The 24884-nt window shown below is 40.0% G+C and overlaps 1 protein-coding gene across 10 annotated transcripts in view; it reads left to right on the top strand.

The window, feature by feature from the left end:
* LOC148846522 (transglycosylase) overlaps positions 1-24884 on the top strand; it is a 129440-nt gene that overhangs the window by 34849 nt on the left and 69707 nt on the right. For 7 of the 10 annotated variants that reach the window (XM_088955341.1, XM_088955338.1, XM_088955339.1 and 4 more), the window contains 4 exons: positions 7707-7757; positions 18680-18810; positions 18921-19037; positions 19205-19327. In XM_088955341.1, coding sequence (XP_088811467.1) covers positions 7707-7757; positions 18680-18810; positions 18921-19037; positions 19205-19327 — 422 coding nt within the window. The remainder of the gene's footprint in view (positions 1-7706; positions 7758-18679; positions 18811-18920; positions 19038-19204; positions 19328-24884) is intronic. The other 3 variants (XM_088955346.1, XM_088955344.1, XM_088955345.1) reach the window with 1 other exon arrangement.

Here is a 24884-nt window from a genome sequence, read left to right as displayed (position 1 = left end):
GCAGAGATTCAGGGGGAGCCCGTGGTGGAGGATGTGGCTCAGGCCCGAGGAAGTGCACTCATTGTGGTATGGATGGACATACCATTAACTATTGTTATGATCTACATGGTCCACCCTCAACTTGGGCCAATCATGCCGCGACCAGTGACTCAAATTCCAGCTTTAGACAGGAGAATCATTCATCTGATCAGATACCTCCTACATCCACAGATGGTCCCGTGAAGGAGATGGTGAGTGTTCCCCGTGATGAATATGAGAGGTTTATCCAATCACAGCAGAACACGGTGGCTTTCGCTCACTCAGGTATGGCTTGTCTGGCATCCACACCCAATCCTTGGATCATTGACTCTGGAGCCTCTGATCACATGATTGGAACTCCAGGTGTGCTTTCTTCCTTATCTCATTGTTCAACATCACCGGCTGTCACCCTTGCTAATGGTTCCACATCCTCAATTTGTGGTGTTGGTAATGTTGACCTAGACCCTATATCCCTCTCCTCAGTTTTGTATGTTCCTAAATTGCCTTTTAATCTTATGTCTGTTAGTAAGTTGACCAAATCACTTAACTGCTCCATTACCTTTTTTCCTTCTATGTGTGTTTTTCAGGATCTCAAGACGGGGATGAAGATTGGTGGAGGGCATGAAGCTGGTGGACTGTATTATCTTGACGGTGGTGGTGGTAGAACTTCAACAGCTCTCTAGTCATCCCTTTCTCCTCTCCAGTGGCACTTCCGATTTGGTCATCCGTCGCTAAAAGTCTTGAAGTCTTTGGTCCCGTCTTTGAGTCAGCTTTCTGTTTTGGATTGTGAGCCGTGTCAGTTTGGGAAACACCATCATGTTCCCTTTAGTTCTAGGGTTGAAAACTGTGCGTTGAGCCCTTTTTCTTTAATTCATTCAGATGTTTGGGGTCCTTATAAAGTGATGTCATATAATGGATATAGATACTTTGCCATTTTTGTAGATGATTTTTCAAGGATGACGTGACTCTATCTAATGAAAGAAAGAAGTGAATTGTTTACCATTTTTCAGAAATTTTATGCTGAGATTCGTAACCAATTTGGTACTCACATCAAAATTTTCCGTTCTGATAATGGCTGCGAATATTTATCCTCATCATTTCAGGAATGCCTGGACCAACATAGCATTATACATCAGACCTCATGTACTTACACCCCACAACAAAACGGGGTGGCTGAGAGAAAGAATCGCCATCTCCTGGAAACAGCAAGATCCCTCATGCATCACATGCATGTTCCCAGACCCTTTTGGAGTGATGCAGTGCTTACATCTTGGTTTCTGATTAATCGGATGCCCACGTTCATCCTTGATGGTCATTCTTCGTTTTAGGTCTTGTTTCCCACTTTGTCTCTGTTTCCTCTTACGCCGAGGGTATTTGGGTGTGTTTGCTTCGTCCATAATCTGGGTCCCGGGAATGACAAGTTTGATGCCTGTTCTCTCAAGTGCATCTTCTTTGGCTATTCTCGGACCCAGAAAGGGTATAGGTGTTACCATCCTGGTTCTCGACGGTCCTTTCTGTGTGCTGCTGTCACATTCTTTGAGTCTACTCCGTTCTTTTTGGGGTCTGGTGATGCTTCTTCCTCCTCATCACCTTCTCCTCTTCCACTTCCCGTTGCCGACCCTCTCCCCCTTGTTCCAACCGTGACCAATCCCTTGCTTCTGGTGCCACCACCTGTTGAACGCCCACCTATCCGTCATGTGTATACACATCGCCCACACGTACTAGCTACTACTCCTCCGACTACATCTCCGTTGATAGATCCGGCACCAGACCTGCACTCAGCATTTGAACTTGATCTTCCCATTGCTTTGCGGAAAGGTAAACGCACTTGCACCCTTCATCCTATTTCTAATTATGTTTCACTTACTCACCTTTCCGCTTCCCATCGCCAGTTTGTCACTTTGTTATCATCAGTTGTTGTCCCTAAGGATGTTCAGGAAGCCCTTGCCTCTCCAGGGTGGTGCCGAGCCATGGAAGAACTCTCTGCGCTTCATCATAATCATACTTGGGACTTCACTGCTCCTCCTCTTGGGAAGCAAGTTGTTGGTTGTAAATAGGTTTATACGGTTAAGTATCTGTCTGATGGTAGTGTTGAACGCCTGAAAGCGCGAATGGTTGCAAAAGGGTAATCTCAAACCTATGGTATTGACTACACAGAGACATTCTCACCTGTTGCTAAGATAGGGTTAGTTCGTGTTGTGATCTCTCTTGCAGCCATGTATGAGTGGCCGCTATATCAGCTTGATATCAAGAATGCCTTTTTGCATGGTGACTTATTTGAGGAGGTCTACATGGAGCAACCTCCAGGGTTTGTTGCTCAGGGGGAGGATGGTAAGGTGTGCAGAATAAGGAAGGCTTTATATGGGCTTAAACAGTCTCCTCGAGCATGGTTTGGTAGGGTCAGTGAGGTGGTAAAGAAGTTTGGTATGAAACAATGCAAAGTTGATCATTCTGTATTTAGTCATGACTCTCTGGGAGGAAAAATACTGTTGGTGGTGTATGTAGATGATATTGTTATTACTGGGAATGATAACATTGGTATTTGCAGGCTGAAGACTTATCTGCAGGATCATTTTCAGACAAAGGATCTTGGTAAGATGAAATATTTCTTGGGGATAGAGGTAGCAAGATCCAAGTATGGTGTTAACCTGTACCAGAGGAAATATGTGCTTGATTTGCTGGAAGAAACAGGCTTGTTGGGTGCTAAACCAACTGAAACCTCCATGGACACAAATACCAGGCTGAGCAGTGATATGGGTGAAGTGTTTGAAGACCCTGGCAGATACCGACGACTTGTGGGTAAACTGAACTATCTAACCATTACTAGACTAGACATCTCATTTACGGTTAGTGTGGTAAGCCAGTTTATGCAAAAACATCTGATTCCTCATTGGAATGCATTTATGAGAATTGTGAGATATTTAAAAGGGGCTCCGGGTCGCGGTTTGATATACAAGAGTGGCGGAAAACTTGAAATAGAAGGGTATTTTGATGCTGACTGGGCTGGTTCTATGTCTGATCGGCGGTCTACTATAGGCTGTTGCACTTTCCTTGGAGGTAACCCGGTGACATGGAAAAGTATGAAGCAGACGGTTGTGGCAAGAAGTAGTGTAGAAGCAGAATATAGGGCTATGGCGCACACCGCTTGTGAACTAGTGTGGCTAAGGAACCTTCTACAGGAAGTGGGGTCCAACATCAATACTCCAATGAAGATCTATTGTGATAATTAGGCTACAATTCGTATTTCCTCTAATCCGGTGTTTCATGAAAGAACCAAGCACATTGAAGTTGACTACCACTTTGTGAGGGAGAAGGTGCTGAATGGAGAGCTAGACAATACACATGTTAATACCGGAAACCAGTGGGCTGACTTATTTACAAAAGGCTTGAGTCGGGGAAAAGTGGACTACATATGTAACAAGCTGGGAGTATATTGAGGGGGAGTGTTAGCATAGGGGTATTTCTGTCTTTATACCTAGATTAATGTTGCTGATCTGTAATGTTGTGTTGGAATCAGTGCTCCTCACTTAAATATGGGCACATATGTCTTTTCAATTATTTTTAATAATATAAGTACTGTCTGGCCGACAGGGAGAAGGTTATGTTGATACTTCCAGTTCGAACAAGATTTTCTTCCTTCTCTCTTTCTTCTCAACCTTTCTACTTCTTTCTACATTACCGATCTCAGACATGCAAAATTCCAAGGCAGGCCGAATCATCACAGAATGAAAAAGGGACAATCAAGGAAAAATGAGGACAAGGACAAACTGTGGTGAACTCATTGCCAAAAGCCTAGACACACTCGGGAGATTTGTTGGGAGTTAGTGGGGAAGCCCAAGTGGGCAACCAAGAATCAAGACACTTCAAAGAAGCCTTCTTAGAAGAAATTTACTTCTGCAAATCTGGCTGCACAAGATTACCTCTCAAACAATTTGACTACTGGAATTTCCCAAGAGCATCCTAGTGGTTCTGATCCCAAGGAAGACATCATTGACTCCTTCATAAATCATTTGGAACTGTATGGTAGGACTCTTGGATAGATGGATAGGTCGTCTCCTACCCTTTCTACTTCATTTTCTTCTAGATCAGGTAAAGGTGCTTCTACATTTCATGTGTGTACCTCTGCAATCGAATCACCTTGGATCATTGACTCGGGGGCATCAAACCATATGACTGGTAAGTCAAATTTATTTCAGACCTACACTCTTCTCTCTTGAAGTTGCTTGTAGTATGATGCTTCACATGAATGTTCCAAAACGATTTTGGGTTGATGCTGTAATGGCTACAACTTATGTTATTAATCGTATGCCTTTATTTTCTATTTCTCTACGTGTGTTTGGTTGTAAGTGTTTTGTTCATGACCTATCTCCTAATCGGGGTAAGTTGGACCCAAAGTCGGTTCCATGTGTTTTTTGGGTTATCCATCTTACCAGAAGGGCTACAAATGCTTTAATCCTATCACACATAAGTACTTTGTATCGATGGATGTGTCCTTTTTTGAATCTGAATCTTTCTTCCAAGCCTCTCCCCAGGGGGAGAATAGTGTGGAGGAGGAGAGGCAAGCTCCTCAAGTTACTCCTCAAGTTTCTCTTCCCTCTATTCTTGACTCCTCTCCATTCCGTGTCTTCTTGAGGCGCCGTAAGGGACAACTGAATTCAAAGGCTGTGGAGCAGCTAGAGACTATAATCTGACACCATTTGACTCCTTGAAGGAAAATCCAAGTACTCTTGTTCCCCTTGACATTACTAGGCCTATTGCTATTGATGATTCTACCAATGATCTTGATGTCCCAATTGCTCATAAGAAAGGAGTTAGATCATGTACTATTGCTCAGTTCTTGTCCTATGAAAACATCACACCCTCATTTCGTGCATTTCTAACTGCCATTGATTGCGTTTCCATTCCCAAAAGTGTTGTAGAAGCCTTATCTATACCTGAATGGACAGATACAATGAAGGAAGAAATTTGTGCTCTACACAAAAAACAACACCTGGGAGTTGGTGAATCTTCTTGAAGGCAAGGAGCCAGTGGGGTGCAAGTGGGCATTCACAGCAAAGCACAGAGTAGATGGGTCGGTTGGGAGGTATAAGGCTAGGTTACTTGCAAAAGGGTATATACAGGTGTATGGGGTTGACTATGCAGAAACATTTGCCCTAGTTGCTAAAATGAACACTATTCGGATTATGCTATCTGTGGCTGTTAACTTTGATTGGGAACTCCACCAATTGGACATAAAAAATGCATTCTTGAATAGGGATCTAGAAGAAGAGTATACATGATTCAATCTCTTGGGTTTGTAGCACAAGGGTGTGAAGCGAAAGTTTGCAAACTTAAGAAATCTTTATATGGTTTGAAACAATCCCCAAGGGACTGGTTTAGCAGATTTCACTTGGCTCTTCAACAAATTGGGTACAAGTAGTGCCAATTTGACCATACTTTGTTTGTCAAAAGAAACCAGAAGAATGTTGTGGTATTGATTGTCTACGTTGATGACATTGTGATTATAGGGATTTGGGACTCTGAGATTCAAAAAGTTAAAGAATTCGTTGCTGTGTAGTTTGAGATGAAAGATTTGGGACAGCTACGTTATTTCCTTGGTATTGAGGTTGCCTGCTCTAAAATGGGCATCTTCATTTCTCAAAGGAAATATGTCCTAGATCTCTTGCAAGATGGGAAAGTTAGGAGCAAAGCCTGTAGATTCCCCTATTGATGAAAACCATCGGCTTGGTGATTGTATTGGAGAACCAATGAAAGATATCAAGAAGTTTCAAAGATTGGTAGGAAGACTTCTCTACCTATCAATGATTCATCCAGATATAGCTTATGTTGTTGGTATCCTTGGTCAGTTTATGCATGCACCAACATCCTCCCATTTAGAGGCAACTGAGAGAGTACTTAGATATCTAAAGAAATATCTAGGAACTGGGTTACTATTCAAGAAACATGGTCATATGAAAGTGGAAATCTACAGAGATGCAGATTGGGCCGGAGCAATTGATGACGGGAAATCAACTAGTGGATACTGTACCTTTGTTGGTGGAAATTTGGTCACTTGGAGGAGTAAAAATCAAAGTGTAGTGGTCAGATTTAGTGCTGAGACCGAGCATAGAGCCATGGTGCATGGAGTTGCTGAAGTGCTATGGGTAAAAAATTTGATTGGAGAGTTGGGTTAAAGTTGACAAGCATTTCATAAGGGAAAAACTTTGAAAGGGGGAAGTTTGTACTCCTTGCATCAGTTCCAAGGAACAATTAACTTATGTTTTTATAAAGGGTCTTCACTATTTGTGACATATTGAATTGTGTGACAAGTTGGGCATGATTGACATATATGCTCCAACTTGAGGGGGAGTGTTGCAACATGTAATGTACTAGTGTAGGGGTATTTTTGGTTTTTTCTCTCTTATTTGTTATAATCTCTCACCCTAAGTATAAATATAAACTTAGGTGCCGCTAGCCTTACAATATACAGAATAGAATTACTTCTTCTCTCTTCCTTCTTCTATTCTCTCTTTTATCTTTGCTGAAATATAGGGTTCAAGCTGATGTCCCAATGAGACTGTACTATGACAACCAAACAACTATAAAATTGATCATAGTCCTACTCAACATGACAACACAAAACACATAGAAGTGGATAGACACTTTATCGAGGAGATAGCTAGTGGAAAAATATGCCTACCTTTTATAAGATTAGGAGATCAACTTGCAAATTATCTTACTAGGGGAGTCCCCAAACTAAAGTTTGATAGTAATTAAGGCAAGCTGGGCATGATAGAGGCTTGAGGGAGAATGTTGAGAATTCTGTGTGTAAGGACAGTGTTCTATATTTACATTCATTTGTATTTGGGTGCCTAAGGGCATAGTTATAATTAATCATACATAATATAAATAGTTGGTTTGAGGGTGTGAACAGCAAACAAACTTTCTTTTAGGGGTATGGATGCTAGATGCTTTGGCAAAACAAGGGGTTGGGAGAAATTAAATGTTTTGGGCTCAACTATAATTTTCTTCGGATTTGGAGATAAGCTGTTTTATCTCCTATTGTACTTATATTTTCTTTCTTTTCTTAACCAATGAAGTTTGCAGTTATTGATAAAAAAATCATGATCCTGCAGACATGTCAAGAAGACAAGTTAGAGAGTGAAAATTGTAGAGAAATTGATGCAAGAATGCATAGTAATGTTAATGGTTGACTTGGAACATAAGAGGTCTTTGAAAATAAAGTAAGATTCGAGAGAATGAAGTTCTGGAATGAGTGGGGAAGACAAATAACAGGTCAGAAAACAGTATACTAGTCTCACCAGTATCAGGTTTGGATAATGTTAGCTAAGAAGCCATGCCACAAAATGGGTTTTGAGTCCAGATGCACTGGATCCTGAGCAGAAAAATTAGGTCATGGTCTGCAGGTGTGGCTACAATATAACTGGGGCAGGCTTGACAGTGCAATTCTCAATATTTTCATAGATGGGGTAGGTTGGGGTCAGGCTTTTGTGATGGTATTGGAGTATCCAACTTATTTTCATCCTTAAAAATTTAGGGTTAAAAAGAAATGTGTGTTTTGTATGAAGATTTCAAGAGTGCAATTAAACCTATTGTAATTTGGCGAACAAACTATTGGTTCTACAGTTACCTATTTATGTTTCTGACATTTACTTTTTGCTTATGTTTTCTAATTGCATTTCTTTCAGGCTGTAACTGGGATTATTGTCCACAGACACTTCCTATCACAAATAGATCCGGTACCTGTTATCATTACCAAAACTTGTTATTATGTACTGTTTCCTATACAACGTCCAAATTCTTGGTTCTTTTGGTAATTGAATGATTGGTGATTTTAAAATATTCTCTGCATTTTGCTTGAAAGTATGCTTGAGGTGCATTGATTTTATTTTGACTGTTTGATGTTTTCTTTTGGAAATTGTACCCTTTACCAAAGCTTAAGTGTAATATGCTTGTCTTATCATCATTGCTGAAACTTAATATGTGGGTTCTTCATAGAAGAGCGAAAATAGATCCAAACTTGCCAAAGCTTATGCCTTAAGCAAAGAAGATTTTACAACTAATTCCTAGTTTTTCCATAAGTCATCAAAGGAGAAGAGTGAAAATAGATCCAAAACTTTAGCCCAATTAATAGCTCTAATCAACAGACAGTCCCAAACAGTAGCCTCATTCTTTTCTCCCAAACTCTCCATACTAAAGAAGCCTAACACATCTGCATAAACTCTCCCTCTTCTCTTAGGCCACCTGAATGTTGTAGGGTTGAAAAGCCCCTTGATTTGCATAGGCATCACCCACCTGCACCAAAAAGCCCAAAATTTTTTTCCCAAAGTTTCACAACAAAGGGGCAGGATATTAGAAGATGGTAACAACTTTCTTGCTTTGCAAAGGAAACACCATATTGGAGAGATATAAAGGTTGGGCCTTTTCTTTGAAGTTTATCAAAAGTGTTTAATTTCCCAAGAGAGACTTCCCAACAAAGGGCTTCAACCTTAGGGGAAATGGGCTTAGACCAGATTTCCTTCCAGAAGAAAGGCTGAGGGTTAGGGACATAACTTAACTGAGAGAAAAAAGAGGCACAAGAAAAAGGACCCAGAGTGTTGGGAGTCCAGATTCTAGCATCATGTTTAGAGAAATCCAAACAAACAGTGCCAAGGGTTTTAAGTATCAAAGTAGCTTGATTAAGCTCAAAGTCTGTCAGATCTCTTCAAAACCCCAGATTCCAATTGATACCAGAGGTTTGGGAGAAAGAAACAAACCTTTGAGTGGGTTCATTTTTAAAAAGGGAAAGAGAATACAAAGATGGATATAGGTCCTTAAGGGTGAAGTTACCAATCCAGGTGTCCCAAAAGAGAACCCTATCTCCAGTACACACATCATACCTGATGAGCTTGAGGAATTGGGGAAGGATACTGTTGAAGATTAATCAGTTTTATGGTGTTTTTCTGAGTAGATCTTTTATGTTAGTTGTTAGATAGGAGATGGGAACCACAATAGTTATGTGAGTCCAAATTTTATTATGTTTTTGAGTCTTATATATGCTGTTTTATGTTTTGTCGTCCTATAAGGGCATAGTTGCATTTGTATTGCTCTATTGTTTTTAGTATAAATAATAAGTGAAGGGGGCGGCTAGATTATTGATCTCTTTTCTTTTTAAGATCTCTTCTTCTCTTCTTCTCCTTCTTCTCCTTCTCTCTCTTCCCTTTCTCTTCAAGAAACTACCTTTTCTATTCATATTTTTGAATTCAGCAGATTTCTACTTGGTATTAGAGCAAGGTTAGGGTTTCTTGAAGCATTCTCATGCAGCCCTAGATCGGCCGACTGCATGAAGTAATAAAGGGCTGATTGATCTGCTATAGATTGCCCAGTTCTTGGATTTTTTGGTGCGATCTAGTCATCAGGAAGGTGATCTACTGTTCGGCAAAAGAATTGGAGTACGGGGAAGAGTCCTAGAAAAGTTGGACTCTTTGTTTTTTATCTGATCTTGGGTGCCCGGGTATTGTTAGTTTTATTTTGATTTTCTGAAGAGGGTGGTTAAGTTTCTGGATTTTTTTGAGCCTCCTGGAGTGATTGATTCACTCTTCTCTCTGTTGGGAGGCGTGGGGAGGAGAGAGATTTCTCTTCGGATAAGGTTTTCTTCTTCTGGAAGGGTTGGTTTCTGTGTGTGTGATATTAAATTGTTTTTGGAAGGTCTCCAATCTATTTTTTCTTACTGTTGAACTGTTGTTTGAAGTAAGATGGAGAGTTGGAATACCGAGATGAAATCCACCGGTACTATGGGATTGGGTGTTGGAGGTAGTAGTGATATTTTTGGCTTTGGGATCATTACTATAGTAAAACTTGATGGTACAAATTATTTAGAGTGGGCACAATCATCCAAGATCGCTATTGGTGGCCGTGGAAAATTAGGGTACATCACTGGAAGGTGAAGAAACCTGATATAGACTCATCCCGATGGATGTAGGAGAATTACATGGTAATGTCCTGGCTGTGTAATTCTATGTTACCTCATATTGCAAAAAATTTCCTATGGGCTAATATTGCTAAGGAGATTTGGGGTGGAGTGACTGAAACCTATTCTCAGAAGCAAAATGAAGCCAGAGCCTATCAGTTAAGGAATTAGGTGATAAGTATGAAACAGGGAGAAAATCTTCCTGCTGTGTATTTCTCCATGATAAAAACCCTTTGGTAGGAAATGGATCACTTAGAAACTATGGTATGGGAAAGTGTAAATGATGCAACAACCTATCAAAGTCTGGTAGAGAGGAATAGGGTTTTTGAGTTCTTGGTAGGGCTGAACCCTGAATTTGACATTGCTAGGCAGCATATTCTTTCTAGGGAGGGTGTGATACTCTCTCAAGCTTATGCCTTTCTTTGTCTCTAGAGAGGAGAGTAGGAGGAATGTAATGCTGAGACAGCCTATGATTGACCAGTCGGCTATGGTTAGTACAACCAAACCTAAGCCGAATGGAGATAGGGGGAGTAGTGAGACTAGAAGGGAAGATAAGAAGGACTTGGTGTGTGATTATTGTAAGAAGCCTAAGCATACCAGGGACACTTGTTGGAAGCTTCATCCAAATCTTATGCCTGCCCGAATAAGGAACAAGAAGGGAAATGCAAATGTTGCCACTACAGGAGAATTTTCAACCCCTCTTTCCCAAACTGATTGAGAATCCATTGCAGTAGCAGCAGTAAGGACAAAATTGGAGAGGTTTGGACAGCTTATAAGTAAGAAAGATTCACCTAACTCTGGCCTTTCAGATGGACAGTAGAATGCAGGAGCCAACTACACTTCTTTTGCACATACAGGTAGTTCATATGCAATTGCAAATCTTGCATCCACTTCAGGTAAGGAGGGATCTTCCTGGATTATGACTCAGGAGCATCTGGGCACATGACTAATGCCCCTACCCTTTTCAGTTCCTATCAATTGTAGTCTGGTAGAGACAGAGTCTCTACAACAGATGGTTCACATGTTCCCATTGCTGGGAAGGGGATAGTTAGAGTGACCAATGATATAACTTTATCTTCTGTTTTACATGTCCCTAGACTTCATACCAACCTACTTTCTGTTAGTTCTTTAACAAAAGATTTGAATTGTTCCGTGACCTTTCTTCTTGATAATTGTGTTTTGCAGGATCTGGAGTCAAAGAAGATGATTGGGAGTGGTTGTGAGGTGAATGGAGTCTACCTTCTGGATCAGATTCCGAGACATTAGGGCCATCATGTTAGCAACAACAGTAGTAGTGGGTCAGAGTCAGTGAACCAGATTATGGTTTGGCACAATCGCTTGGGACATCTTTCTTTTAGTTCTTTGAAATTTTTTTTCCCAAAGTTGTTGAAGTCTGTTCAGTTATCTACCTTGGAGTGTGAGAGTTGTCAGTTAGGAAAGTATTGTAGACAGTCTTTTAAACCAAGTAATAAAAGTACTTTTGCTTTTAATATTGTTCACACTGATGTATGGGGGCCATATCATATCCCTTCCATGGGAGGATACCGTTACTTTCTCTTGTTTATGGATGATTATACACAATATTCTTGGATATATTTGATGACATCACGAGATGAGGTTCCTAACTTGGTACGATAGTTCCACCAGATGGTTCTCACACAATTTGGGGTGAGAACTAAGGCTTTTAAATTAGATAATGCCAGAGAGTACTTTGAGAAGGACCTGACCACGTATTTTTTAGAACATGGTGTAATTCATCAGAGCAGTTGTGCATATACACCGCAACAGAATGGAATAGCTGAGAGGAAAAACAGACACATTGTGGAGGTGACAAGGAGTCTTATGGTGAGTGCTTTAGTTCTTGTGCATTTCTGGGGAGATGTAGTCCTTATAGCCATGCATTTGATTAACCGTGTTCCTTCACGAACTTTGGGGTTTAAGGTGCCATTTAATCTTCTTTTTCCAGATGAGGATATATTTCACATATCTCTGAGGGTTTTTGGCTGTGTTTCCTTTTTTCACATTTTTGGCCCCCATCGCAAGAAATTGGATCCTAAGGTCAAGAAATGTGCTTTTCTTGGGTATGCTCAGATCCAAAAGGGGTATTGCTGTTATGACCCATTGTCGAGGAGCAGATTTGTCACTATGGATGTTAAATTTTTTGAATCCACCTTCTTCTTCTTCTCGAGTGGTTCCCCTCAGGGGGAGAGTCTTGGGGAGAACTTACAATCTGTTCCTCTTCCTGTTTCTTTGGTGCCTACATTAGTTCCATCATCTATTCAGCCAGCACCTCCATTAATTTAGCTAGCACCCCCATCAGTTTAGTCAGTTTCATTACTTGAGCCACTACGGGTAGCGCCACAAAAATATCAGTGCCGGCAGACGATGGTTGGCTCCACACATCCTCAACCCACACCACTCTCTATCAGTCCTTTTGAAGCTCCAGATTCAACAGATACAGTTCCAAGTATTCCTCGTGAGCCTGAGTCTGTTATGTTTTCTAATGATAATGTTCCTGTACCTAACACAATTGTTTCAGCTGATCCCACTAATCTTGATCTTTCCATTGCTCTTCGTAAAGGGAAGAGAAAGTGTACAACCCATTGCATTTCACACCATCTTTCCTACAATGCCTTATCACCCTCCTATTGTGCTTTCCTTTCTTCTCTGGATTCTGTGTCTTTACCCAGGAATGTTACTGAGGCCCTCTCCAAACCTGAGTGGAAAACAACCATGATGGAAGCCTTGGTTAAAAACGAAACTTGGGAAATAGTTGATCTTCCCACAGACATGGAGACAGTTGGATGTAGATGGGTATTCATAGTGTAGTATAGGGTCGATGGCAAGATAGAGAGGTACAAGGCAAGGTTGGTAGCAAAAGGGTATACTCAGACCTATGGTGTTGATTATCTAGAAACCTTTGCACCGGTAGCTAAGATGAATTCAACTCATATTCTTTTATCTCTGGCAGCCACCTATTCATGGCCATTGTTTCAGCTTGATGTCAAAAATGCTTTCCTCAATGATGATTTACAAGAGGAGGTATATATTGACATTCCAGCAGGCTTTTATGAAAATGTTGGTAAAGGAAAGGTTTGCAAACTCAGAAAATCTCTGTATGGATTGAAACAGTCACCTAGGGCTTGGTTTGACAGGTTCAGAGGGGCACTTATCCATTTTGGATACACACAAACCTAGTCTGATCACACCCTCTTTATAAAGAGGAGAGATGCTCTGGTGTCAATTATGATTGTGTATGTGGATGATATAGTGGTTACGGGAAATGATCTAGAGGAGATTGATGATCTCAAAAATTCATTGCAGCAAGAATTTGAGATCAAAGATCTTGGTGAGCTCAAATGCTTCTTGGGGATTGAAGTTGCAAAATCCAAGCATGGGATCTTCATCTCACAGAGAAAGTATGTACTTGATTTACTGCGGGAGACTGGGAAGCTGGGGACCAAACCAGTAGACACTCTTATTGATTCAAATGACATAATTAATGGTGTGGATGGTAAGTTGGTAAAAGATGTGGGGAGATATCAAAGAATGGTGGGCCTACTGCTATATTTGTGCATGACACGACTAGACATGTCTTATGTTGTCAGTGTTGTGAGTCGATACATGCATGCACCTCGGGTTCAGCACTGGGAAGCTATTGAGAGAATACTTGCATATCTGAAAAAGCACCCTGGTAGAGGCATTTTTTTCTCAAATCATGACAATCTGAAGCTAGAATCCTCTATAGATGCAGACTGGGTAGGATGCTTAGATGACAGGAGGTCTACATCAGGAGTGTGTACCTTTGTAGGTGGAAACTTGATCTCCTGGAGTGTGTACCTTTATGGGCAATCGGGCTGCAATCAATATTGCCCATAATCCAATTCAGCATGACAGGACAAAACACATTGATGTTGATAGACACTTTATAAGAGAAAGGTAACAATCGGAGAAATCTGTTTGTCTTATGTCTCTTCAGAGTTGTAGCTGGTTGATGTTCTCACTAAAGGGGTGGCAAAGAACAAGCTTGAACATGATCTACGCAAGTTGGGAATGTGTGATATTTACTCCCAACTTGAGTGGGAGTGTTGAAGACTAATCAGCTTTATGGTGTTTTTTTGAGTAGATGTTTTATGTTAGTTGTTAGATAGGAGGTGGGGACCACAATAGTTATGTGAGTCCAAATTTTATTATGTTTTTGAGTCTTATATATGTTGTTTTATGTTTTGCCACCCTATAAGGGCATAGTTGTCTTTGTACTGCTCTATTGTTTTTAGTATAAATAATAAGTGAAGGGGGCGGCCAGATTATTGCTCTCTTTTCTTTTCAAGATCTATTCTTCTCTTCTTCTTCTCCTTCTCTCTCTTCCTTCTCTCTTCAAGAAACTACCTTTTCTTTTCATATTTTTGAATTCAGCAGATTTGTACTGATACCATGAATAACCTTCCATGGAGAGTTCAGAGTAGACTGTCGAGACACTCCAACATCCCAACCATTTACTGCACGTCCGTGAATACTTCCTACAACCTTATGCCAAAGCCTCTCTCTCTCTCTCTCTCTCTCTCTCTCTTTCTTTAAAGGCCATCTCCATAGCCATTTACCCAACAAAGCACCATTCTTTTTCCCTATATTGCCTACCCCCAAATCCCCTTGCTCCTTACTTTTGCAAACTAGATTCCATCTCATTAGGTGATCTTTTCTTCCTTCACCAGTCTCCCATATGAACTCCGTCATGATCTTCTCTACTTTCAGCACCTCCCTTTGTGGCATCTTAAAGATTGAGAGGAAGAAAACTGGAAGGTTTGTTAAAGTAGACTTAATCAAAGTAATACGACCCCCTAGAAACACATAATTCCTCTTCCAAATTGATAATTTCTTGGCACATCTTTCAAGAATTGCGCTTCAAAAGCTTCCTTCCCGCGGGTTGGCTCCTAAAGGCAAACCTAGATATTTCAATGATCAACTAGTGGTAGGACAACCTTAAGCTTCTACAACCCCAACCATCTCCTCCCCTAGGCTCAACCCCACTACACAACTCTTATCAAAATTGATATTCAATTTAGAGACAAATTCAAACAATTTTATCACCTGCTTCAAATTGCTTGCCTTCTCAGCATCAATACTCTCACAAAAAATAGTTGTATCATTAGCAAATTGCAAATGTGTAACAACCGTGCTCTCTCCCCCAACCCTCCAACCTGTAAAGAGTCCCAAACTATCAGCTCTTGGGATAAGAATACTAAACACCTTAGATACCAAGGTAAATAAGAAAGGAGAAAGGGGGTCCCCTTGCCTCAACTTTCTGGTTGTTGGAAAGAAATCTCTGACCACTCCATTAGCTAAGGCTGAGTAATGCCATGTTTTCAAGCAACCTTCAATCCATCCACACGATCTCTCTCCAAACCCAAAGTTTCTCAAAGTGTCCAAGAGGAAAGACCACTCAACCATATCATAAGCTTTCTCTAAGTCCAATTTACACACAAAACCTTTCTTTGTGATCTGTCTACCTTGAATGAATTCCTCTGGGGGGTGGCTTATCAAGACAGGAGGGGCTAGCTTTAATCTTAAAGACAACACTTTGGCCATTATTTTATAAATGCTAGTTACCAAGCTAATTGGTCTGAAGTCTCTCGGTTGAGTGGCATCTCCCTTCTTTGGGATCAAGGCTAAGAAAGTGGAATTAATCCATAGACTAATAAAGTTTTACTTAGCAAACTCCTAAAAAATTTCTAATGGTCCACTTTAATTATCTTCCAACAATCCTAATAAAAAGCCATAGTGAATCCATCCGGTCCAAGAACTTTTGATCTATCCATTGAAAACACAGTCCCCCTTATCTCCTCCAAATCAAAATCCCTTTCCATCACTCTTGCCATATCCAGACTTAGCCTAGGCCATTCTTTCCCTTCCAAAGTAGATCCCACATCCTCTTGTCTTTTAAAAACTGATTTGAAGTGAGCTACAAGACGATTAGCAATTTCTTCTTGATCAACCAATGTTTCTCCATTCACTTCTAATTTCTTCACAAAGTTTTTTCTTCTTCTACCATTAGCAAGTGCATGGAAAAACTTAGTATTCCCATCCCCCTCTTTGATCCATTAGTGCCTCAATTTCTGCCTCCAATTCTTTTTTTCAAAGGCCATCTCAAAATCCTATCTTTCTCACTTATCAAACCATGACTGTCCTTGACATCCAAGTGCTCAATTTGAGAATTTACGAGTAATTTCCTCTCCTCAATTCTTCCAAAATGATCTCTATTCCACCTTTTGATTTCACACTTAAGCCTTTGTAATTCCTATGAATTTTACACCTTTCCACCATACTCCTCGCACTTCTGCTCTTCACCATTCCTCTACCTTATGGATAAAGTCAGGGTGTGTAATCCACATATTTTCAAACCTGAAGGGTTTGGGGTCACTCAGAAAGTCTTTAGTTCCAATACTAATTGGGCAATGGTCAGAAGTAACTCGTGGTAAAGCTCTTTCCACCAATCCAGCCCAATGTTCTTCCCATCCTAGATTGAAAATAAATCTTTCCAACTTTGAGCAGGTGGGGGGGGAGGGAGGGGTAAGTTGAACCAAGTGAACAATTTTTTCTACGTAGGAATCTCCTTTAGGTTGCACTCTATGAATTCATTGAACTTCCTCATGCTAGTATAGACTACTTGATTGGGATTATTCATCTTATTAGTAAACCTGGCCACATTAAAGTCTCCATCTAAGCATCAAGGCCCATTCCACAAACCCCTAATGTCAAAAAGATCTTCCCACATTCCCCCCCTTTCTCTATATCTATTGGGTCTGTAGATGTTCATCAACACCCAAGTAAAACCATCACCCAAATTCTCAAATTTTAGGAAGAGAGAGAGAGAGAGAGAGAGAGAGAGAGAGAGAGAGAGAGAGAGAGAGAGAGAGACTGACCTATTAATTCTTCTAAGGGCTCCACCACCTCAGTCTTCCAAAACGTAACTAGGCCCCCAGAAGCACCCTACATTAGACTAGCCTATTACCTCTGGAGCCCCACATGCTTCTCACTAATCTTCTATCCATTTCTGCGACTTTTGTTTCTTGTAGCAACACTATATCGGGATTCTCCTTCCTAAGAAGATCCTTTATTACTTACTTCTTCCTAGCACTTCCCAACCCTCTATCATTCCAACTAATTATCTTCATGCGAACTTATATCAAGACGGCCCCTTACCCCTTTTCCCTCTACTTCTGACCTTTCCTTCTTTTCCCCCTTGCACTAACTTTAGATCCTCTGCTACATCAGATTTCAATCTTTCTACCTTAGTCAACTTTTTCTTCCTTTGAGCTTCCTTCTCCCCTTTCTTTTTGGGATGAACTTCAACATCCTTCAACTCCTTCACCTTTAGACCCAACTCCCCTACTAACTCAACCAAAGGTTCCCCTCCCTTCTTGTTTATTCGATTGCTCTACTACTGTTTCTATTAGGAATTGCATCCTTGTCACTTTATCAATCAATCTGCTGATAATGGTCTAGTTCCTCCTAGACTGCAGTGAGATCAGAGAGAGAAATACACAAACAAACTCCTGTCACATTGTTTACACATAGAAGGTTCAGCCAACAACTGATAGACCTGAGCATGGTTCCTTTGTTCAAAATATGTTGCCTTGGCCTTATCATATATCTCCTTAGCCATGTTTGCTGGCATAAAAGTTTTGCTCAAAGAAGGTTGAATTGTGGACAGAAGTCAGGACATAATCAAATAATTTTCCTGGACGACTCTGGATAGTTCCATTGAGAAGAGTAATAGAGATTGGGAAGTTGGTGCTGGTGCTTGAAACTACTGATCTTCTGTAACCATTATAACAGTTAACCAAAAAACAAATCCTTTTTTTTTTTTGTTGAAAGAACAACAGAAGGCCTACACACTTCAGCTAAACAACCCTACCACCTTGCTGACCTGAAATCTCAGTCAAAACTGAAGCAACTACTTTCTATACAACAGGCTTGACAAATCATCCAACCACAAAACCAACCCAGGCAGACAGTTACTACAACTAGTTGGTGGTCTTCCTTGAGGATTGAGAGAACATGACAGCAACTCAAAAACAGCATTCACAATTCATTTTCACCCACAAACATTTCATACAGATTACCAAAAGCACTTGGGAAACACCCAGGAAGAAACTCAGACCATACAATCCAGAAACAGCACTTGGGACTTACCCAATTCTTATTCCTTCATTACTGACAAATTTTCACCAAAACATAAGTCTCACAAGGTATCAGACCAGTTCAGTCCTCTTTTTTCTTTTCTGTTACAGGTGAAAAAAAATTAATGTTGAGGAAGAAGAAGCCAGAAGTAGTCTAATCGATCACTCCTGCTCTGTTACCATGTAAAACATAGATCAGACCTGTAACAGAGAGAAAAAAAGAGAGAGAAGAACAGGAAGAAGTTAAAATGATAGAAGAATCGAAAATTATGTGGGCCTTAGCGGTACCCGCTTCTTTTATTCTAAAATAGGGTGACACAAAACAGGAGGCAAAGACACAAATATCCCTATTTCTACATGCACTAACATTTTAACATTTCCTTTTAGTGGTTTATTTTTAATTTACTATAAAAGTATAATTTCATTACTTGGTAATCTAATTTATTATTCTATTTGATTAGTTAAGATGGATTTATCAGTTGCATTTGTTCTTAAAATTTTCCAAGTTTGGCATATTTACCCTGTTGTGCAGGACATGATTTGTGCTATTGCTGAACTTGAAAGTGACAGACAACCCCTTGAAAAGCGGTATAACCGAAAAACTAAGGAAACTACAATGGGAGTCATGCAGTTAGTACCGAAAACTGCAGAGTGGCTGTTCAGGTATTGTAAAAATATCTAGTCCTAACTGGAGAGTGAACAACCTCTTAAAGAAATGTTGCAATTTTATGTTTTATTGGTATCGTGAAATCAACCATGGAACTTTCTTGCAGTGAAATGGGTTATCGAACATATGAAATAGAAGGTGACCCAACACTTCTTTACAGGCCTTTCATAAATGTATATTTTGGAGCTGCCTATCTCAAGTGGTTGTCAAGTTATGCTCAAAAGTATGCTCAGGATTCATGATAATTTTTTTGGTCAAGAAAGCATATTCCTTGCTAGCTCTTTAATTGGATTTTGTTTACAAATAATTTCCTTTTAACCGGTATTATCTCATTTCTTCATTTACCGTTTTCTGGTTCTTATATATTAATACTGGAGATGATGCCTGCAGGGAGAGAAATGAGGAATTTGTAGTTAGGGCTTATAAAGGTGGCATAAAAAAGGCATCTCATAAATCAACATTGGATTACTGGAGACGGTACCTTTCAGTCAAACAGAGTCTTCCATACAGGAGGTTTTTCCTTTCCCTTAAATTTAATGAGGAAATTAGACCAAGTCCAGATTTTATAAATATTCCTTGAACATATAAATTTTGTTCTAACCAAAAGTAAAAAAGAGATTATGTTCAAATCGCTGATGTATGTTCCATGCCTCTTGGGTTTGGTGTTGCTATTGGATGATAAATGCAGTTTTGTTTTTTAGGAAGTTTCTTAATTTTGTTCCCTTCTTAGCACTATTTTAGTTTCAACAAAAGTGGGGGAAATAAAACAAATAAGAAAATCTAACTTTCCATAGTTTGGTTGTATAAAGAAAATAACAAAGAAAAGGATGAATAAACACAACGAAAATTAGAAATAACAGCTATCAGGTCACCCTCTTTTTGGTCTCCTCCTCAAGCTGTCTGTCTACACTCATTGTTCAAGGCTGTCAAACTTCACAATGACTGGAAACCAACCCATAAGTCCCCTGTTCTTCTATTAGATAGATGCACAAACCTTGTTCTCTCTTGTGTTCATATTTGCCCATTTATCTCCATTGTTCAGTGTACATTTTGTGCTTCCATGATATGTTAGTATCTTTTTCCTTTCTTTGGAATGCAACATAATGTGGCTTAACAGTCTCTATGTTTTCTGCATTCACAAGAACTGACTTATCACTTTATTATAAGTATGGCCACTTTATGCAAAAAAGAGAGAAATGCTAGTGGTTAGGCGTGTATCTAGTCAACCCCTCCCAAAACCTCTGATTCTAGGACCATTATTTGTTTTTGATAAGTAACTCTATTTTTATTAGAAAATGAATATATACAACAATACAAGCATCCCAAGGAAAGATATGAGATTCACTTTATATAAGATGTACATTTACTAATCTGCCCCCACTTAAATATCATAAAGAAAAGTAATGACAGGTATGTCCTACTTTCAATATATAACTTCTTACACTCCCTGTCATTCTAGAGCATAAATATCATATAGATCTAGCTTGTTACAAATATAATTCATACATGGTTCAGTCCTTTGGTGAAGAGATTGGCTAGTTTATCCTCTGATGAAACACGATATTAGAGGAGATGTGAATTGCAGCTTGGTTATCAGAAAACAACTTCATAGTCTTAGAGATACCTACTCCAATTTATTATACAAGATTCTTCAACCAAACTAACTCATATGTGGTATAATCCACTGTCCTGTACAAGATTCCCTCCAAGAAATGTGCAGTAGCCTGTTGTAGACTTCCTATCTGTTATGTATACTTTCCCAATTTGCATTCGAGTGTCCTTCCAAGGACAACTCTCCTCCTTTCTTGTACAACTACCTTTGAACTAGCACTCCTTTCAAGTAACACAAAACTCTAATAACACCTTCCCAATGACTGATCCTTGGATTCTACATAACACCCCCATACTAAGTGATATGTCTAATTTGGTAATAGTGAGGTAAGTTTACCCACTAGTCTCCTGTATCTTCCTGGATCATCCAACAGCTCCTCCTCACTATCAGTTATCTTGGTGTTTGGGTCAATAGGAGTTTCAATTGGTTTAACGCTCAGTAACCCCATCTCCTCCAACAAATTAAGCACATACTTTTTCTGTGAAAGAAAGATCCCCGACTTTGATCTTGCCACCTTAATTTCTGTAGAGAAGATGGGCCGAATGGCCCATAGACTATTTAGCTCTTTTATTTTTTATGTTCTTTGCTGTAATGGGCCTTAATCTGGGCCTACTCTTTCTTATGTTATGTTTTTTAATTTTCTGCCCAACTAAGGGCCTCTGTGTAAATTATCAAAGTTTAACTTAATAAGATTAGATTAAGGGTGTAAGAGAAGTGATTATGTTTGAAAACTCTCTTTCTCTGAACCCTAGTTGCCGCCACCTTCTTCATCTTCTCTCTTCTAGAATTCTGATTTCTGCTATTCTCTCTTACCTTTTTGCATCTTTCTAAACAGTCCTTTCTTCTCAAAAGGCTGTTTTTCTTCTTGGTATCAGAGCATGCTCGTTTTTCTTTCTTTTTCACCTTTTTTTTCCCATACACAGTGTGTATGGAGAACTGAATCGCGTGAACAGTTAAAGACTCTTTTTCAGCCCAGTTATTAGTGGTTTCTGGAGAGAAGGGGACAGACTTTATCGCCCCATTGACAGATTCAGGGGTGCTGCCCGAAACCCTAATTTTCTGGAGAAATCAGATTGCTGGACCCATAGGGAGTTTGACCTGGGCGCTCAATGATTGAAGGCTTCCTTCTTCTTCCTCTTGAAGATCGAATCAAGTGGATTGGTGTTCTGTGGAGTCTACAAGAAGCGGCTGATATTTTTCTGTTTCTCCCGGCATCCGGTTGTGACAGATTTCTGGTACGGCTGCATAGAGGTTGGCTCACAACACAGGATTTATCCAGCCTTCATTTGGTGTTTTTTGAAGTTACTTGAAACCTTTTTAGAGGTGTTTAAGATGATGAATCCATCAGACATTGAAAGCAAACATGTTGCTGAATCTGGACAGATTCCGGGAGCCTCTGTAGACTCTCTACTAACTGTGACCACAGTCAAGCTAAATGGAACTAGTTATTTGGCTTGGTCACAATCCGTAAAGATTCATATTTGTAGCAGAGGCAAGTGGGGTTTTATCTCTGGGAGCAAAAGGCTCATTCTGAAGATGATCCATCATATGAAAAATGGGTGCAAGAAAACTATACTATTATTGGGTGGCTTGTAAACTCAATGCAGCCACAAATTAGTCAGCACTATTTGTGGATGGATTCAGCAAAGGAAATTTGGGATAGTGTTGCTGAAAACTATTCCCAAAAATTAAATGTAGCCAGAGCTTACAAGTTGAGAAGTGATGTGAAGAATTTAAAACAGGGGGAGAAACCATTAGCTGTATACTTCTCAACACTGAAGTCTTTGTGGCAAGAAATAGATCTGATAGAAGTTGTACAATGGGATACCACTAATGATGCTGAGACCTACAAAAAACTGGTTGAGAGAAACAGGGTATTTGAATTCTTGACAGGATTAAATCCAGAATATGATATTACAAAACAAAATATTTTATCCAAGGATAGTGTCTCTGTCTCAGGCATATGCCTTGGTAAGTAGTGAAGAAAGCAGGAGACTTGTCCAGGTTCAAGGGGCTAGCCTAAATGATCACTTTGCCAATATGGGAGTGAAACCAAAAGGGACTGCAGGAACTCCTAGTAGTTCAGGGAAGAAAGAGATTGTTTGTGAGTACTGTAAGAGGCCAAAACATACTAAAGATAAGTGCTGGAAATTGCATCCTGAGCTACTACCACTTTGGTTTCAGAAGAATCTTGATAATAAAAGGGCAGGGAGTGCTAATGTTGCTGTTGGTTTAGATGGTGACAAGTACCAAACTGAAGAGATGTCGGCTAGTGTGCAACTAACAGTTATGAAGGCTGAATATGAGAAGTTTGGGAGAATGATCAATCATCTAGAGGGTGTGACCTTCTCTTCCAACCCTTTAGAGAACTCAACCTCTTTTGCATTTGCTCATTCAGGTATACGGGATTCTGTCAATCATGCAACCATTTCAGGTAACCGTAGGATCCCTTGGATTATTGATTTTGGTGCTTCTGATCGTATGACCAGCCTTTCCACTTTGCTTGTTTTATATGATTTACTTCCTAGACGTGACAAAATCACCCTAGCCGATGGCTCTCTTGCCCCTATCTCCGGCAAGGGAACCATCAAGGCTACAGACTCCTTGGTTCTTCCTTCTGCTCTTCATGTACCTAGACTAAATACAAATCTGTTATTTGTAAGTAGTCTTACTAAGTCATTAAATTGCTGTGTAACCTTCTTCCCTTCCTATTGTGTTTTTCAGGATCTGGAGTCTCAGAAGGTGATTGGGAGTGGCCGTGAGGCGAATAGAATATACCTGCTAGATACTCCTAGATAGTGCCATGAACAACCTGGAAAAACTGCTTTTGGGTCTACATCTACAGAGTCTATCGGTCGAGTCATGTTATGTCATTTTCATTTGGGTCATCTTTCTTTTTCTGCATTGAGTCATTTATTCCCTGAACTGTTTAAGGGAATTAGTTTGTCCAATCTTCATTGTGAGTCTTGTGAACTATCAAAACATTGTAGAAATAGTTATCCTTTGAGTATGAAAAGATCTTCTCCTTTTAATATTGTGCACTCTGATGTGTGGGGGCCTTACCATTTACCCTCTATGGGTGGATAAAAATATTTTATCTTGTTCATTGATGAATTTTCCCGGTTCACTTGGATATTTTTGATGAAGTCCCGTAATGAAGTTCCTAGACTTGTGAGGTAGTTCCATGAATTTGTCCTAATCCAGTTTGATACCAGGATTAAAATTTTCAGATCCGACAATGCAAAAAAATATTTTGAGAAAAATTTGGCCTGCTATCTCACTGATTTAGGGGTTATTCATCAAAGCTACTGTGTTAGGATCCCAGAACAGAATGGAGTTGCTGAAAGGAAAAATAAACATATTGTTGAAGTTGCAAGAAGTATCTTATTTTCCTCACATGTCCCTACAAAGTTTTGGGGTTATGCTATTCTCACTGCTACCTACCTTATAAACCGTATGCTATCCAGGGTTTTGGGGTTTAAGTCTTCCTTCAGTCTCCTTCATCCGGACAAGGACCTTTTTCCTATTCCTCTTCGTGTCTTTGGCTGCACCTATTATGTACATATTCCAAGTCTCCAAAGGCATAAATTTGAACCAAAAGCCCACAAGTGTATCTTCCTTGGTTATTCCCCCATACAGAAGGGTTACTGTTGTTTTGATCCAAAGACTAGCACTCGGTATATCTCAATGGATGTCACATTTGATGAGCTTTCTCCCTTTTTTGGTTCCTCTCTGGAGAGACATTGTCCAAAGGGGGAGGATTTTTCACAGGTGTTTGCTCTTCCTCTTTCTATCCCAGTTGAGTCTTTTGATGAGTCTATTCCTCCTTCAAATGAATCAAGGGAGGATCAGTCACTTCAGTCTCACTCCAGTGTTCCTATTTCTCCCCCTTTCCCCCCTCGCCCTCTGTTTAGTCCCAAGATGTATCAAAGGCAAAGAACCAGAAATGAGCAGGTTGTTTCCCCTACAACACATGAGCCTTATGCACTTCCAATCACAGATGAGACAACAGGTACTGTTACAGCTCCTTTAGAACCATCCTTCCCAGATCATGATGTCCCCATCACTATTAGGAAAGGAAAAAGGAAGTGTACTGCACATTGCATTTCCAAACACCTTTTTTATAGTTTGTTGTCTCCTTCATATTTTGCCTACCTTTCTTCTGTTGCCTCTAACCCAATTCCCAGGTCTGTGTCAGAAGCACTTAATATTCCAGAATGGAGGGATGCTTTGAGAACAGAAATTGATGCCCTACATAAGAATGACACTTGGGAAGTGGTTGATTTACTAAAGGGAAGGATCCAGTAGGCTGCAAGTGGGTCTTTACTATAAAATATCATGCTAATGGCACCATTGAAAGGTACAAGGCTAGGCTGGTTGCAAAAGGCTATACACAGACATATGGGATTGATTATCTAGAAACATTTGCTCCTGTTGCCAAGATGACTACTATGAGAG

Source organism: Nelumbo lutea, chromosome 7 (genome assembly GCF_056320005.1).
Source record: "Nelumbo lutea isolate HS-2025 chromosome 7, American lotus-T2T, whole genome shotgun sequence".
NCBI lineage: Eukaryota > Viridiplantae > Streptophyta > Magnoliopsida > Proteales > Nelumbonaceae > Nelumbo > Nelumbo lutea.
The sequence above is the reverse complement of the archived record's forward strand: the minus strand, read 5'-3'. Positions and strand labels throughout refer to the sequence as shown.